Source organism: Phoxinus phoxinus (genome assembly GCF_949152265.1).
Source record: "Phoxinus phoxinus genome assembly, chromosome: 2".
Taxonomy (NCBI): domain Eukaryota; kingdom Metazoa; phylum Chordata; class Actinopteri; order Cypriniformes; family Leuciscidae; genus Phoxinus; species Phoxinus phoxinus.
In genome coordinates, this window is record NC_136877.1 from 42,332,451 (window position 1) to 42,349,277 (window position 16,827).

At 36.6% G+C, this 16,827-nt stretch overlaps 2 protein-coding genes across 2 annotated transcripts in view; one reads left to right on the top strand and one right to left on the bottom strand.

Moving 5' to 3' along the window:
• On the top strand, positions 1-1,385 carry gjd6 (gap junction protein delta 6). Its single transcript, XM_079638351.1, has one exon. The coding sequence runs from the start codon at positions 116-118 to the stop codon at positions 1,262-1,264; it is 1,149 nt and encodes a 382-aa protein (XP_079494477.1). The 5' UTR covers positions 1-115; the 3' UTR covers positions 1,265-1,385.
• A 3,863-nt stretch (positions 1,386-5,248) lies between these two features.
• Positions 5,249-16,827, bottom strand: part of sh3gl3a (SH3-domain GRB2-like 3a) — a 33,617-nt gene continuing 22,038 nt past the window's right edge. Inside the window, exons 2-11 of the mRNA XM_079638342.1 lie at positions 14,236-14,304; positions 14,055-14,127; positions 12,621-12,764; positions 11,425-11,558; positions 10,791-10,949; positions 8,736-8,839; positions 8,273-8,397; positions 7,659-7,691; positions 7,323-7,388; positions 5,249-5,587 (exon numbers count right to left, since the gene is read on the bottom strand). Coding sequence (XP_079494468.1) covers positions 5,382-5,587; positions 7,323-7,388; positions 7,659-7,691; positions 8,273-8,397; positions 8,736-8,839; positions 10,791-10,949; positions 11,425-11,558; positions 12,621-12,764; positions 14,055-14,127; positions 14,236-14,304 — 1,113 coding nt within the window. The 3' untranslated portion in view covers positions 5,249-5,381. The remainder of the gene's footprint in view (positions 5,588-7,322; positions 7,389-7,658; positions 7,692-8,272; positions 8,398-8,735; positions 8,840-10,790; positions 10,950-11,424; positions 11,559-12,620; positions 12,765-14,054; positions 14,128-14,235; positions 14,305-16,827) is intronic.

The following is a 16,827-nucleotide window of genomic DNA, read 5'->3' on the forward strand; positions in this document are numbered from 1 at the left end:
TTGTAAATGGACTCTAAAGACAAGCGACAGCACCATGTGACCAATGTGAAGTGTCCGGCACGGTCCCAAGCGGAGGCCTTATCTCTGAAGGAGAAAGGGATGGCTGGGAGCAGTGATGGCACCTTCGCTCTCTGGCCAGAGCTGTAACATGAAAACACCCGTCCTTGCTGGCAACAGAGCTAAAGTGGATCTATTTCAGGTGCTGTACTTCAGGAGGCCGGTGCGCAGAGACATGACAGAATGGACATTGCTCAAGCGGCTGCTGGACGCCGTGCACCAGCACTCCACCATGATCGGGCGCCTCTGGCTCACGGTCATGGTGATCTTCCGCCTGCTCATTGTGGCGGTGGCGACTGAGGACGTCTATACGGACGAGCAGGAGATGTTCGTCTGCAACACCCTTCAACCGGGGTGTCCCAACGTCTGCTACGACGCCTTCGCCCCCATCTCCCAGCCTCGATTCTGGGTCTTCCAGATCATCACGGTGTCGACGCCTTCTCTTTGCTTCATCATCTACACATGGCACAACTTATCCAAGCATCCAGAGGGCGAGCAGGCGAGGGAGGCGTACGGTCGCAGTTGCGACTCGGATAGCTGCTCCATCAAGTCGCACAAGCACTTGGGTCACAGTCTTGCTGACGTTCTCGACGGCATCGTCAACCAGAGCGGACAAAAAAGCTCACAGGCGCCGCGCGAGACCAGCGCCCCATCCAAGATCTCCTCGGGAGTCCTTTCAAAGTACTACGTCTTCCACGTGTGCTTCCGTGCCGTTCTCGAGGTGGCTTTCGTTGTGGCGCAGTGGCTCCTCTTCGGGTTCCACGTTCCCGCTCACTTCGTGTGCACGGCGACTCCTTGCACACAGAGGGTCGACTGCTACGTCTCCCGCCCCACTGAGAAAACCATCTTCTTGATCTTCATGTTTTGCGTAGGTGTTTTCTGCATCTTCCTCAACTTCTTAGAGCTCAATCATCTGGGCTGGAAAATGATCAAGAAGTCAATGCTCATCAAGGACAGCTCCTGGAGGGGTTACGGCGCTATAAACCAAGACTCGCAGTCCATAGCCTCTCTGACTTTCAGAGACGTGACCAGCACTACTTCGCTTCCTACCCTAGATCTAGTGGTGGACCACCAGCCTGACTGGACCTGTGTTGGGAACTGCTCGACGAAGAAAGACAAGGACAGAGGAACACAATTGCTCAAGGGTAAATCACAGCCAAACAAAGAAAGAAAATCAAAACAAAGGAGCACTGAGGTTTGGATATAAACTCAATTACGGACAATTCGAAGAGTCTTAAATTTGATTCCAAAATTGTAGGGTATGTTAATAAATGATAGATTTTTGAAGGCAGCTGCTGCTCGTTTGTTTGGATGAGCTTAAAAAGACAAAAAAACTCTACAATGTACAATCAGCCGTGACATGTAATCAATATTTCCACGTCATTTATTTATGCAATATACAGTGTGTAATAATATATTCATTTACAACATCTATAAACCACTTTGTGTATAAATTACGTAAGAGAGCAAAAAAGAAAACAACTCACGAGCCTTTCCTTTCACTCAGTGATGTAGTGATGAACATTCGAGAAGAAATTTCATAAGAACACTGTAAAATTGGTTTTGGAGTTAGTAATAGTGTTTGGAAGTAAAGAGCTATTCTACATGGTAAGTTCGAGATGATTAGGGTGCCACATCATCCTTTGATTTAAGCAATTTCATATTGTTTTCACAATCATCTTCAGAAAGTAGTCAGGTTTTTGTGCAGGGTCTATTTCTGTAAGAATCAGATCATTCAGTTCACTAGAACATCCATTTACTTTTGAATTTAAAGCTGCCATGTGTTTTTTTTTTTCAGTATTTTGTGCTGAGAATTATACACTACCGTTCAAAAGTTTGGGTCGTTTCTTTTAATGAAGTTTCTTTTTTAATGATTTAATGAAGTCTCGTCTGTTCACAAAGTCTGCTTTTTTTAATGAGAGATACACAAATCATTGTAAAATATTATTACAATTTAAAATAGCTGTTTCCTGTTTAAATATATATTTTAAAATGTAATTTATTCCTGTGATGGTAAAGCTGAATTTTCATCATTATTACTACAGTGTCATGTGATCCTTCAGAAATCATTCTAATATGCTGATTTGCTGCCCAATCATTTTTACTTATTATTATCAATGTTGTGCTAATTACTCATTTTGTGGAAGATTTTTCATGATTCTTTGATCAATAGAAATTTCAAAATAATTTATTTAAAATATATATTTTGCAACATTATAAATGTCTTTACCGTCGTTCTGAGCAATTTAATGTTCCTTGCCGAATAAAATGTTTTATTTGTTTTGATGTTTTTTTCTTTAAAAAAAGTACCGTCCCCAAACTTTTGAACGGTCGTGTAAGTAGGTTGACTTCCTGAGGATTGTAAACACTGTGGCACTTTCAAAATAGTGCTCAGTTTGGTTTAAGTGGTCTGTGAAATTAACTTTTGCTCGATTTGGGAAGAACACGTTTTTCCAAACAATGGAAGATGGGTGTTTGATAAGAATTTCTGAAACATGGGACTAGTAAAATATTTAAACAATATTTATATAAATGCTTTTCAGTAACTGCATCCCCGCTGCTAAATGTGCAGCAAAATAAGTGATATTTTCCTGATAACTTGCAGTATGATTTGAATGTGATAAGATAAAACATTCCTGTATGGTGAAATAATGGGGGAAAAAATCTTTCAATTAAGTTATCTCTGTGGGCTGAGCAACAACAAAAACTGTGTAAAGTAAACCAGTGTAGTCTAATTAATGAACAAATGACTTTTTTAGCTGGTCCTTTTGATGAATCATTAAAACGACATTGGGCCTGTTGTTTAAAAAATTAAAAATTATAATTTCGTAATATAACAAGTTGGAATGTTCACGACATCTATAGCAATTAGAGAGAATTGTATGTATAATAATTAGAGAGAATGTATTGTATAATTGAAATATATCCAAATTAACTAGAATCAAATTAAATCAAATCAAGAGCTTGAGAATGTGATTTGAATCGAATCAGGAAATATTATCCAGGCCTGTTTGAAAATATTTAGTGGTATTTGCTAAGGGAAGCATCACTATTATTACAGCTCATATTTTTGAGGGTTTGGGATTGCGACCTGTAACCCTTGGAACTGCTCATGAATGATCATTGACTTTTTTTTTGTAAATGCAAAAATATAGTACTTTTGGCAACTCGGGTTTGTTGCTGTTAGTGGCACAGAAATTCCACATTGCAGATTTCAGCATTAGTTCCACTTTTTCTTTTTCTTTTTATCCTGTTTTTGCTCTCTGACTGCTTAATTTGGCCAGAAAAAGATACAATAAGGACTGACAAGTCAAAAAATGATTGGTCTGAGATGATTACAACATTTGTGACAGTTGATGGCAGTATCTGGCCAATACAGAAACAAAAACAGTCATTCAAAGTTCCATTTCATGCACAAGAAATACTGTTCAGAGTAAAAAAAATAATGTTTGACATTAATTGAATATTGTCGAATTTTTGGTGGACAAATACAGAGACAAATTTTGTAATTTCAAACAAAACTGGTCTGAATTCGAAAGATGTCCAATTTAGTTTATAAGCACAGGACGGTTTAACTAGGGCGAGAATGTTTGATTAACATCTGCATTTTTAAATGTCATTCAGAGTACGACATAGGTCAAACAAACCACATAGGCGAGCAAAAAGTTCTTGTTACATACAGTACAAAGTTATGATCCATATCAATATATATTTATATATATATTTTATAGCACTCCATAAGATAAGACTGATAAAATTTTGTATTTATCGGCATGGCAGAAAGAGATACAGTAGAAAGTGCAATGTCCTAAAACCAAAAAACACAACACAAAAAAATAAAATGTGCACATCAATGGGTGTGTTATTCTAAAGCTTTAGTGCAATACAGCCACCGTTCAAAAAAAGCACTTGAAGGCGCGAGAGAGCAAAACCCATTAAAACACCCGCGATGCTTACTATGATACCTAAGATCACAATAAGTCTGTAAACGGAGACAGGAAGAGAGTAAGAGTAAGACATTCATAAGAGTAGCAGTCAAGATAGTCACAGTTTTTAGAAAAATTGTGTTTCAAAAAACACATAAGACCACCGCAGGCAGGTAAACCCCATATCAGAGCCCAAAAAACAAAACAAAAAAACATACGGAGACAGCGAAATACAAATCCACCCCATTGTATGCAACACATTTCCAAATGAACAAGGTGAATGCTGCGTTGAAGCTGAAATAAAACAGGTGTGCATTGAAATTACACTGCAAAAAAAAATAAAAAAATCAGTATTTCCAATAATAGTATTCCAATAGCTAAACATCCTAAAATCTAAATCTGGAGAAACAAAATTGTGTAATAAAAGACTTACAACCATATATATATATTAATATATATATTAATATATATATGCATACTTAAGCTATTAAGTTAAGCTTAGTTAAGCTATTACTATTTTTATCTAATTAGTTACATGATGTGCCAATTAATTAATCGAATTCCTCGCAAATGAATCGCACATCAATTTTGGTATGATATCCATTCAAGACAAAAACCCATGCAGGGGCTTTTTTTTGCCTTATATCTTGCATTTGAGTGGCATTTTATCTGCATCATGTTCTTACTAAACTGCATATGTAAGGCCCTGTTTACACCTGGTATTAAGAAGCGGCTATCAGAGCAGAAACGAAAGCTGCTGCCCTCCGTGTGTTTTCCGTTTCTCTCCTTTTGAGGTCATGTGTACATTGCGTGAGTAGGGTTGGGACGGTTACCGCATTACCGCAATACCGTGGTCACGCGACGGAATTTCTTGGTTTTCAACCGCGGTAAGAAAAAATCCATACCGTCCCAGCCCTATGCGTGAGCTTATTTTGTCCATTAGATCGAAAGATCTGAAAAAGCCCATTTATTTACCTGCCCATAGACCCTCCCCTCAAAAAAATCAGGACATACGTGGTTGAAAGTGGACAAAAGAGACAGATTAAAACAGCAGGTGTAAACGAGAATGTGTCTCCTTTGTCTACTTGTGATCCGATCAACCAAACGCATCTTAATACCAGGTGTAAACAGGGCCTAAGATGACATATAGATCTGTTTTAGGTATAAAGATGTTTAGATAAATACTGATTCAAATGTTTTTGCAGTGTAAAAATCTAGACGTTGCACCGTGACGCCGGGAAAACGTAATGAGATAAATACTGAAAGGTGAAAGCTTCAAAATTGTCTGTGGTAAAAAGCAAGGCTTTCATTGGTGAGAATGCAGCAGAGGATGTTGGGTGCGTGGACGGTTGAGACAGTCTAGCTGTGTGGTCAGTGACCAGTGGTTGTTGGCTCGGCTCATTGAGGCAGGGGCACTAGGACGTCTACGTAGTTTATGGGGAAGAAGCCCGATTCACCGTTAATCATGCCTTCATACCAGTTCTCATCAATCTGATTGGTGAGGATGATGATGTCGCCCTCTTTGAAACCCAGCTCACCCTCGTTCTCCGGATCAAAGTCGTAGAGCGATCGACAACAGGGCTGGTCCATGTGTGATTCTATCTCTGTAATGAGGAAGATACAACCATGTCACAGATTTAAACATTTGTTAAAAGATTAGTTCACCCATAAATTAAAATATTGTCATTATTTACTTATTATGCATGTGGTTCCAAACCCATATGCTGTTCTATTTTCCATTGAAATAATAATGTTTAATTATGTTCATCCTACAACGTTCAGAGTGACCATTGCAGTCAAACCAGTGTTTTTTAGTACCATTGATATGCTATTATAGATTTTGTCAATATTTTGAATTATATTTTATTCTTATCATTTCTGTTTTCAGTCATTTTTTGCAGTATTTTTATATTTTATATGCAGTCTATATGCTTTTTGTATTTTTCATTTTAGCTCATTTAATTTTAGTTATTTTAGTATCTCAACACTAAGTGAAAATGAGTAATGTTGCTGAAAGACATTTTTTTTCCCAGTTAAAGGTGCTGCGTGTAATTTTTTGACTGTACAAAAAGCATAAAAATACCAAAATATGTTTGCAGAGATTTAGGAAACATGTTAAGTTCAAATACTTGTTTCTCTGAAAAACAATGCTACCGCCAGTTATTTGGTTATTTGGACTGCAGTACCCATTTCAACCACTAGCTATCTATATTACATACTGCACCTTTAAAGGGTTCGTCCACCCAAAACATTTGAATTCTGTCATTAATTACTCGCCCTCACGTAGTTCCAAACCCTAAGACTTTCGTTCATCTTCGGAACACAAATTAAGATCTTTTTGATGAAATCTGAGAGCTTTCTGTCCCTCCTTGTTTTCTCAGTTTACTACCTTTCTAGGGCTTGAAAATGGTAGCCGCATAGGCTAACTACTACTTTCAAGCTCTAGAAAGGTAGTAATTGCATCAGATGCTCTCAGATTTCATCAAAAAGATCTTCATATGTCTACTGAAGATGAACGAAAGTCTTACGGGTTTGGAACGACATGAGGGTGAGTAATTAATGACAAAAAAGATATATTTTGGGGTGAACTAATGTTTTTATTTCAAGTAATGAAAATGGTTTTAATAGATTCAGTTTACAACAATAACTTGTCAAACTTCAAAAAAGCACCATAAAAGTCTCATATGTTGTATTTATGTGTTATATTTAAATTCATATTATAGCTTTGTGCGAGAGATGAAAAGTTACGTTCTCATTACATTAAATGTTCATTCATATTCAGTCTATCCTTCATAAAAATCTATCAAATATAATTCAATTAAATGCATAATAATGCACAAATATAGTCCAATAACTTGTAAATAGTGAACAAGATGCATGGACTGTTTTCATAATGTTTTTTGGTCACTTGAAAGAAATGTTGTTAAAGGATTCTTCAGAAAATTTTTTTTTTGTTTTCCAAAAACGTCTTGATTTAAGTCTTGAATTACAAGAGGATGAGAAAATTGGGATTAAAATGAAATATTTAACACCTATGGGATGCTTCCAAACAGCCAGAACAACTCATTTTAAAATTGGACCAGGTTATTGAGAGGAAAGTAACAGAAAATCATGGAATAATGTAGTTTGAGAGTTGATGTGTGGGCAGATGAGATGAGTAGGTTCACATGAAATCTGTGACCGCAGTAATCCAACAAAAGCTCCACATATTTCTGCAGAATTCAAATAGCTATTACTGACAAAATACTACACATCTCCTGCTTTTTATAGGGCTGGGTATTGTCAACAACCTCACATTCAGTGAAGTGTCTAGGCATGATCCTGCAGGACAATACTCACGTTTGCAATTACCATTGGGGCTTTCAGGCCATGATACATTGGGTGCTGTGTGTGTGAACTGATCAACTGAGAGCAAAAACACATGAGATCAAACATGAGAGACAGACACATACACACAATTCAGCAAATGAAACAGTTGATGAACATGACCACAAAAAACAACCATGTGATCTATGAATTATGGATGATAATTTTAAAGTTGCCTGGTTTTAATTCTGATTGTTTTAATTTGCTTACTTTCACCACCCCCTTTATGTTTTGATCCCTTGTAAGTTTGTAACTGAAATATAATAGTCCTACTAATAAAACATTTCTATGATAAACATTGCCACCTACTTTTTCCATTTACAGTGTGGATGACCTGGATATCTGAAAAGAATATGAAGGAATTATGTAAGACAACATGATGGTGGTGATATATGTGAGCAGCACACAATGAAAGCCAATCACAATCCTCTTGTTTTTAAATGACTAAGACAATAAATCACAGCCAGAATAAAAAAATAAAATAAAAAATGAAACAGGTGAACAGGTGGTGAATACAAAACCAAAAATGGACTGTATAGCACTGTAATTCTATTAAGACCATTAATGCAGAATATGTGATTTTTCCACTAGTGAATGGCTGGTGAACCAATAATATAATATAATATAATATAATATAATATAATATAATATAATATAATATAATATAATATAATAATATATTTTGCTACTAACCATGAACTAGGATTAATAAATGTATCACTAATATATACTAATATAATAATATATATATTTTTATATTTATACTTTAGGATTTAAAAAATATTTTACCGAATAAATGTTATGATAAAATAAACATATAAAATAAATATTTTGTACTTTTTTTGGGACAGATTTTCTTGCTTAGATTAAAACACTTAAGAACTCTCCTCTTGAGAGCTGTCAAGATGTTTTCTCGTCGATACCTGTGGTTTTGACAGATGAGGTGTGGGAAAGTCCATTGTGCTGTGTGTTCTCGACGGTCTCCAAACTGGACACGATCGACTTTGGCTTGAACTCTTTTTTGGGCCGACTGCTTGCGGTAGATATTCTGCGAGAGTGGATGCCAATATGTGTGCATAAACTCAATTGTAAATTAGCAGGAAACCTTTTTATTTTTAACACTTTGATAACATCACAATTTTTCTTGTCTGGTGTCTAAAGCAAGGAATCAACAACAAGGTCTGAATATTGGAACAAAACAAAAAAAGAAAGAGAGATTAATCTTTTTCTGTTTTCTCACAAAATGTGTTTTCCTTACTGACAAATGAAAATGAACGAACAGCACATACTGTTCCTGTCATACTAGATACATGTAATACTGACTGGAGTATAGCTGACTTTCAGCTCCATCTATTGAATTGCCAGCATGTGCAGTTGAAGATATACCTGTTCTGTATTTTGCTGTTGAGTTCCTCCAGGATCTCCAAGGACTGTCGATGGTAATCCAGAGCTGCCTCAATCAGAGCTGATAACTGACTCACTTGCTCCACCTACAGGCCAGTGAAAGACATGACGTTTACAGAGGTTAACCCCAGAACAGAAACTTAAAGTCCTCCTGTGGTGAAAATCAAGCTTTTAATGTTGTTTATATGTCTATGTTGTGTTTTTAATATGCTTTAAAACCAACCATGGGCAAATTCTTAAGTCAGCACCATTGCTGAACATTTTTTTCTTCAAACGTGTGATCGTCAACGAGTGGATCTCTGAGCTGGTGTGAGTGGAGACGGGGCTAATTTGCATATTCATAGAACCACTTATTCTAAACGAGGCAAGGGTGTAGAGTTACATTCAAGCTATTTTAAGGCATGAAGAATTTTAATTTTTTTTTAAGATTTTTTTTTAAATATGTAATTTTGGTGATCAGATATTAATTTTAAAGGATAATTCCGGTATTTAACACCTTGAGTCTATATTGTAGTTTGTTTTGGATGAACAAGAGTGGTAGACAACATTTTTTTGACAATGGTTCCTCTCTCGAGTTTTTTACTATAAAAGAATTGGCCATGGACCTATTTAACATTGGAGTCAATGTGCATGTCCGAAAATGTCATTAAAACAACCTTTAACATTAGTTTTCAAAACTGTGCAACTCACCAAGTGATTAGTGATGTTAGTTGATGTTCCAGAAACAAAAAGTGTTGCGAAATTCAGTTTCTGTCGTGTTTTATTCGTCATTTTGTAAAATCCCATTGAATTCTGTTGAAGGACTGAGTGCTCGTTAATATCAGGTTAATATAAATGCGCTACCGGTAACGGAAAGGGGGCTGTTTACATTTGGTCGATGTAGTCTTTTTGCTCGCTTCCGTTTCTCATAAGGCTAGCGAGCAGAGCAACTGTGCTCCGGGAGAGTAAGCGAAATAAACAAACAAAACCTTGAAAATATTAAAAGACGTGACCACTGACCAGTGCAATATGAAGTTGAACTCGACTGTGACCGTGAGTGTCCCGTGAGACATAAACATCGGTTATCGCCATCAAGTGGTCGGGAGTGTGCTAACGCTTCAGATTCAAATATTGAGCGGAAGTTACACGGTTGTGAAGTGTCTGAAAAAATAGTTCCACTATAGCAAAATAAACGGATTGGAATCATATATTGCGACGATATATTGTTTATAATCATCAACGAACACCACTAACCACTCGGTGAGTTTAACAGTTTTGTAAACGAACATTATTGGCTGTTTTAATGACATTTTCGGACATGCACATTGACTCCAATGTTAAATGGGTCCATGGCCAATTCTTTTATAGTCAAAAACTCGAGAGAGAGGAACCATTGTCAAAAAAATGTTGTCTACCACTCTTGTTCATCCAAAACAAACTACAATATAGACTCAAGGTGTTAAATGCCGGAATTATCCTTTAAGGGATACAATTATTGACTACAGGGGGACTTTAATTTCCAGTGCCGTGGCTGCATGGCAGTAGTTTTAAGTTTCTAGGGACGGACATTGCAAATTAGCCTTGGCTATAAATGTTTTAGTGTCATACATGTTTATTGTTCACACGTGTCCCTATTAAATAAAATAAAATAAAATAAGTACATTTATGCAATACACAAGAAACTGTACGTGCAATATACATGAAAAAGGTATATTGCAGAACATAGTTTATATATACAGTGGCACCTAAATGTATTTAGACACTCAAATTTAAGGATTAAAATGTGGGATTAAAGACCAAATATATATATATATATATATATATATATATATATATATATATATATATATGAAACAGAAATTAAAAATAAAATAAGGTTTCATTTCTTAACATGAACAAACAATAAACAAAATATTTTTTATTAACTAACAAAGATTGTTAAATGTTGTAAAATATATATACACTGCTCACTGTTAGTTTTTGTTAGTTAATACCTGTAAAAACATCACTGTAAGTGTTACCAAAATAAAATGTTCTCAACAGTCATTTTTCCCTTACATCATTCTCCAAAAAGTTAAACATGCTACTCTCAGCAAGTTCTTTGGATTCCTCAAACTTCTCCACCGCCTGTTTGATCTCCTCATCGGGAATCTTGCCCTGGCGTTTCTTCTTATAGTCAAAGTCTAGCCGTCGTCCCTCCAGTTTCTTCAAATGATGCTATCAAGGAAATCACACAACATGCTTTCATTAAGTAATAGGCCAAGAAGGCGAAATTATTGGCTGATGCTTATTATCTAAAAATGATCAAACACTGATCAATTAATCAGACTAGTCAATATAGCTGTATTTCACTAAACTTAAACAAAAACTGCAAATGCACAACCTGCTTGATGTTAAACCTTAAAGACAAACTTCATTCTGTAAATGACAGTGTCTACTAATAGTGGGAATCAGGGAAATAAAATGAGTAGTATTTGCTTGGTCAACATAACGGCCACCATGAGGGGATGACGTGCTCCAAGGAAGCAGCTTTTTCTAGGCCAATGATATGCCTGGATTCTTCATCTCATAAGTTTTCAAACCTCATATCAAAAGACTTTCAAGTATAAAATATTTTTAAATGCAAAATCCTATTGCACTTTTAATAGTTCTTTAAAATGAAATGATCATAAACAGCGGAATGATGTCATACCACAATCTCTTTGAGGTCTTTGTCTTGTAGAGTCTGAAGTGGGTCAATGAAGTTCTGTTTCACGTTGATATCGAGGGCGTCTTTAATATCGGCCATCTGTTTCATGGCTTCACCAATGTCCACCAGAGCAGCCCCTGAGAAGATGATGTAGACCCACTGAAGCAATGATTTACTTCCATAAAAAAGATAAAAAATAAATCAAGCATTTAACTGTGATTTAAAAATAGGTAACAAGCAAGTTTTTGGAAATATATATATATATATTAGTCGCTGTCGAACAGAAACCTTCATGTGATAAACTCTGCAAATAAATGTTTTTCCCCCCTTTAAATGAAGAAATTGTGCACCTAACCTGATTGAAATGGAGACTGAAGATAAACCAGTTCAAGTACAACCCTCTTTTTGCTGTTGTTCTTCCTTATGATTGTAAATTCCGTAGTTACTTAGTGCTCCTTTATTTTGAACTGGATCCAATTCAAGCTTTGAACACTACTCCAGCTAAATGGCCGTTCCTAAAAGTATTTTGAACACACTGAGGGAGTTTTGAATTTGTACATGAGTTGTATTTTTTGTGTGTTTTCGATATGTTTGGATTTATTGGACTGGTGGAATCTGCGTATGCCGGGTATTATGAATTTAGTATTGGACTTCATGAATATGTGAATGAACAAGACTCACACCCCTTTAGTACACAGTAAATCGTCACACCTCGTATCTCCATATTTCCCTGCCCTGCTTCTATGCAAGTGTAAATCAATAACTGTTTGTTTGAATAAGTAGTGTTTTCTTGATGGATGGATGGAAATGCTTCAAATTAATGTAGCAGAATCCATACAACACTAAAACCAATTTTGTAACAAATAGATCTTCCTTAATTCTGACCGGATGAGCCACATTGGAAGTCATTGTAAAATAATTGGTATTTGCACATTTGTGTCTGGCATCAACACAGCACCACAAGGTGTCAGACTCGTGTTTAAATGTTATAAGGACAGCCCTATTACAGGAAACACGTTTCACAACACACAATGTGCAAGTTTGTGTGACTAAAGGAGAGAGAGAGAGAGAGAGAGAGAGAGAGAGAGAGAGAGAGAGAGAGAGAGAGAGAGATATTGCAGCTGGATTTCTGCAACTGTTGGCCTGTGGTTCATGTCTGTGCATGTGTGTATGTGACTGATGGTATGTGCAGACGTTACCGAAAGTGGACTCCTCCCCCAGTTCCCGTCCATATCGCAGCATGCAGTCTCCTAATAGGCCTTCGGTTTGAGGATAACCCGTCGTCTTTACCTGCCCTCTGATTTTAGACACGGTGTTGAGCATTCCCAGTTTGGCTCTTGATGCTGTGCAGATATATATGACATTCACTCATGATCAAACCATAAATCATAACACTGCACTCTAAACATGAGTCGTTGAAAGAGAAGTTACAGTCATTTAGTAGCAGCAGGGAATCAGTGCCTACTCACAATGCATGCATGCAAAAAGAAAACAGAAACAATACAATTTCCAAATACGAGATAAAACAGTGTAAACCACTTTTTTTCCCCAATAAATTAATATTGTGGAACAGTGATGATGTTTTAGAGGAAGGTGAGTTTTTTAAGTGTTCTCATTGAATGAGATCATAATTTTAATGAGAAAATATGTGGCAATATTCAACAATATTAATGATTTGACTGCACTGTCTGACATTAGATGAGAACTGAAATAAACTGGACGATGACATCACTGTTTTCTGCAGAACTTCTTTATAGATGCAATTAACTATTTTAATAATTGATGATCTTTACAACGGAAATGAATCAATACTGAACTGACTGAACAGAAGAAATGAACTCTGCTTGCATCAATGATCAGTATTTTCCTGTGTATCACTGTAAAGCTGCTTTGAAACCATCTGTATTGTATAAAGCAAGTGCTATATAAAATAAAATAAAAGTGGCTTGACAATCAGGTCCACAAATCAGTCAGAATGGTGGAAATGGATGGATTGCATTAGTTAACAATTCAACCACTCATTGTAGATTACATTTTAATCGAAATACACTAAAAATTGTTAAATTGAAGGTCTGCAGCCATTTCATTTTTTTGAAGAAAATGAAAAACATTTTTAAAAACACTACCATTCAAAAGATTGGGGTCAGTGCTTTAACAGAAAGTAATAAGAAATAATAAGACATGTTTCTTGAGCACCAAATCAGCATATTAAAATATTTTGCTGAAGAATCATGTGACAAATTCAGCTTTGCATCACAGGAATAAATTACATTTTAAAAATATATCATAATAGAAAACAGTCATTTTAAATGCTGATTATATTTCAGAATTGTAATATATGCAGTAAAAAAAAGTAAAAGTAAAAGAGACTTCTTTCAAAACCAGTTAACAAATCTTTTGAACAGTAGTGTGAATCTGCTAAGACTTTGATGTGACTTGGTTTTAATAAATAGCATGGTAGTATAAACAAGATATTATTGCATTGGACACTTGTTGATGGTGTAAAGTAAGTGGTGTTCCAAAAGTCTTTAACTCAAAAACCATGCCTAGCCTCCTCATTTCAGAAGTAATGTGAATGACTAAATGCACTCAAGCGCAAATTGCTGTAATTAAGTCTGATTTCTGAATCGTACCTGGGTTTGGTTGAAGGTATTCTGTGGTTTTAGTCATAAGTTCGAAAACAGACTTGTTGGTGACTTCTATTTTCTGTAAAGGTGGGAAAAGCAGTAAGAGTAAATAGAGTAAAGATGAAAGATGGTAAGAGTAACTATGCTTGTAACGTGTGAAGAAGAGGCTCATTTCTGCAGTCCTCACCCGCTCCATTTCCATGAAGTCTTCATCGAGTTTTGTCCCTTCTGCACCGCTTATCTTTTCACTTAATAACTAGAAAGAGAGAGAGAAAGAGAGAGAGAGAGATATTAGATCAGGGACAGGAAGTTTAGGCAAGCTGAAATCACATGATGTTTTCCTGTGCACAACTGGGGAGGGCGGAAGCAAAAACAATTTAAATAAAGAGCCTCTAGAAATGATACCTGATGTCATTGGTTCAATTTGTGTGTGTGTGTGTGTGTGTGTGTGTGTGTGTGTGTGTGTGTGTGTTGAAACCAGCAGTTATAAGATGATAGTATACACATTTTGTGGTGCACTATATATTAGGGAAGCATAACATTGGATTTTTGACGATATTCAATATGCTGAATTGGCCCAAAATACCCTGATGGCGTCCGACTTGAGCCACCGGTTGCGGAAAAAATGAAGCCGACCGCAGCTCATAAACGGCCCGATGGCAGACCGTCAGCTTGGAGTGTTTTAACTTTAAGTCTCTGGTGTCCCCAGAATGTTTCTGTGAAGTGTCAGCTCAAAATACCCCATAGATCATTTATTATAGCTTGTCAAATTTGGCCCTATTTGGGTGTGAGCAAAAACACACAATTTTTGTGCGTGTCCCTGTCCCTTTAAATGCAAATGAGCTGCTGCTCCGGCCCCCTTTCCAGAAGAGAGCAGAGCCTTTACAGCTCGTGCTTCGGATACTCCAACAGCAACAAAACTGGAGAATCTCATGCATTCATAATGTCTTAACCAGAGTTGGACACTGATGGAGAGACTCAGGAAGAAGTTACAACGTTTATGGATGGCTGACATTTATTATAGTCCACTGGACTGTTTGACTGTTTGTTGAAAACTATTTAGAAACACACACACAACTAGGCTAAAGTATCTGTCATTATCTGTAACATTGAATGGCCACGCTAAAGGAAAAACAATTATCTTCTCAGTACATGTGTATGTGTGACACATCAAATGGTGCTAAACATAACAATCCAGACTAGTTAAGCAGCATTAATAATCACTAAGAGGCTTAACATATCTTGCATAGTAAGACATAAATTAGGTTAACATTTTTGCCATGTAGGTCAGTGAGCATAGACTGAAAAATGACCAAAACCAAAATAAAATTTAGACACGCTTACAAAGATTTTTAATCTGTAATTATTGTTCAGTAGACCTGTGTATACGATGTACAGTATGTCAGATTATTGGACGTGAAATAAGTAGAAAACGGCTCTGCACATTGAATTTTGGGTTGATTTTTATTCTCCTTGCAGATATGTACAAACAAGAAAATGCATTTCTTTTATCATGCGTGCATCTTTGTCAAACCTCAAAAAATCATGTCTGAAAACTTACACTCCAATTCATCACCTGTCTCACTATACACAGATTCTATAAGAATAACAAGTTGATAAGCTGCCTACTAGTTGGTTTTGAAAATGCGTAGTTTTTCACACCTACTGACTGTTATCTATACCTAACAGTTTCCTCACTGGTAATACAAAGCACCAAGTGTGGCCGTATGAAGTGGCCTACATTTATACTAATACACACTTGTCAGAGTCAGAATACTGACCTACTTGAGTTTGTTTACCATACCGATGTGAACGACTGATGAAGGCGTGAGGTCAGAAGGTCTTTGCAAACTCTCTCTTTAATGCACTGGTGACTGCAAGCTGAGGTTGTTCAAACACCCACATGAAACGCTCACACTGTTCAGAAAGTGCTTCTAATGACAAGATTGTCATAAGCAACGTGATCAGGAGAAATTGTTGGCAAGAGTTTACTGAATCAATCGCAGGGTCCTCGCTGACTGAATCGGATCAGATGGCTCACTCACTAAATTGCAGGTTCTCAAAATAAAGTATCAAAATAAATAAAGACCCGTTACTGTATAACTGTGCCCTGATTTGCATCCTATTGATTAGATAGCCTAGATAGATTGATAGATAGATAGATAGATAGATAGATAGATAGATAGATAGATAGATAGATAGATAGATAGATAGATAGATAGATAGATAGATAGATAGATAGATAGATAGATAGATAGACAGACAGACACACACACACACACACAGATAGATCTCACACACACAGATAGATAGATAGATAGATAGATCTCACACACACACACACACACACACACACACACACACACACACACACACACACACACACACACACACACACACACACACACACACTTAAGCCCTATTTCTCATTTCCTCTTCATGAACAAATATTCAGTTTACTGAGGAATGAACAATGCGTTCCTCTATCTGAATAAGGAAGGAAATTGCAACAAGTCCAGACAGTGATGACACCCACTCCGGCACGCTGCGCTTTCTCTTACAAACAAACACGCAATTAAATTAAGGTCACAGACTTACTCAACGCTGCAGATGTTTGTTAGTCAAGTCAAATGAAAAGGTTTCCGTCTATGAGGGTGAAAAGCCACAGAAAGCACAGGCTAACCAACCCCTGAAAGAAAGAAAAAATGACGGCTAGCAAAGCGCTCACTGATTAGCGCTGACAGACAGCGGCATGACACCTTGTGAAATGGAGGCTCAG

Bases quoted from the DNA above. Each gene is read 5' to 3' on its own strand.
- gjd6 (XM_079638351.1), top strand. From the start codon at position 116: ATGGCACCTTCGCTCTCTGGCCAGAGCTGTAACATGAAAACACCCGTC.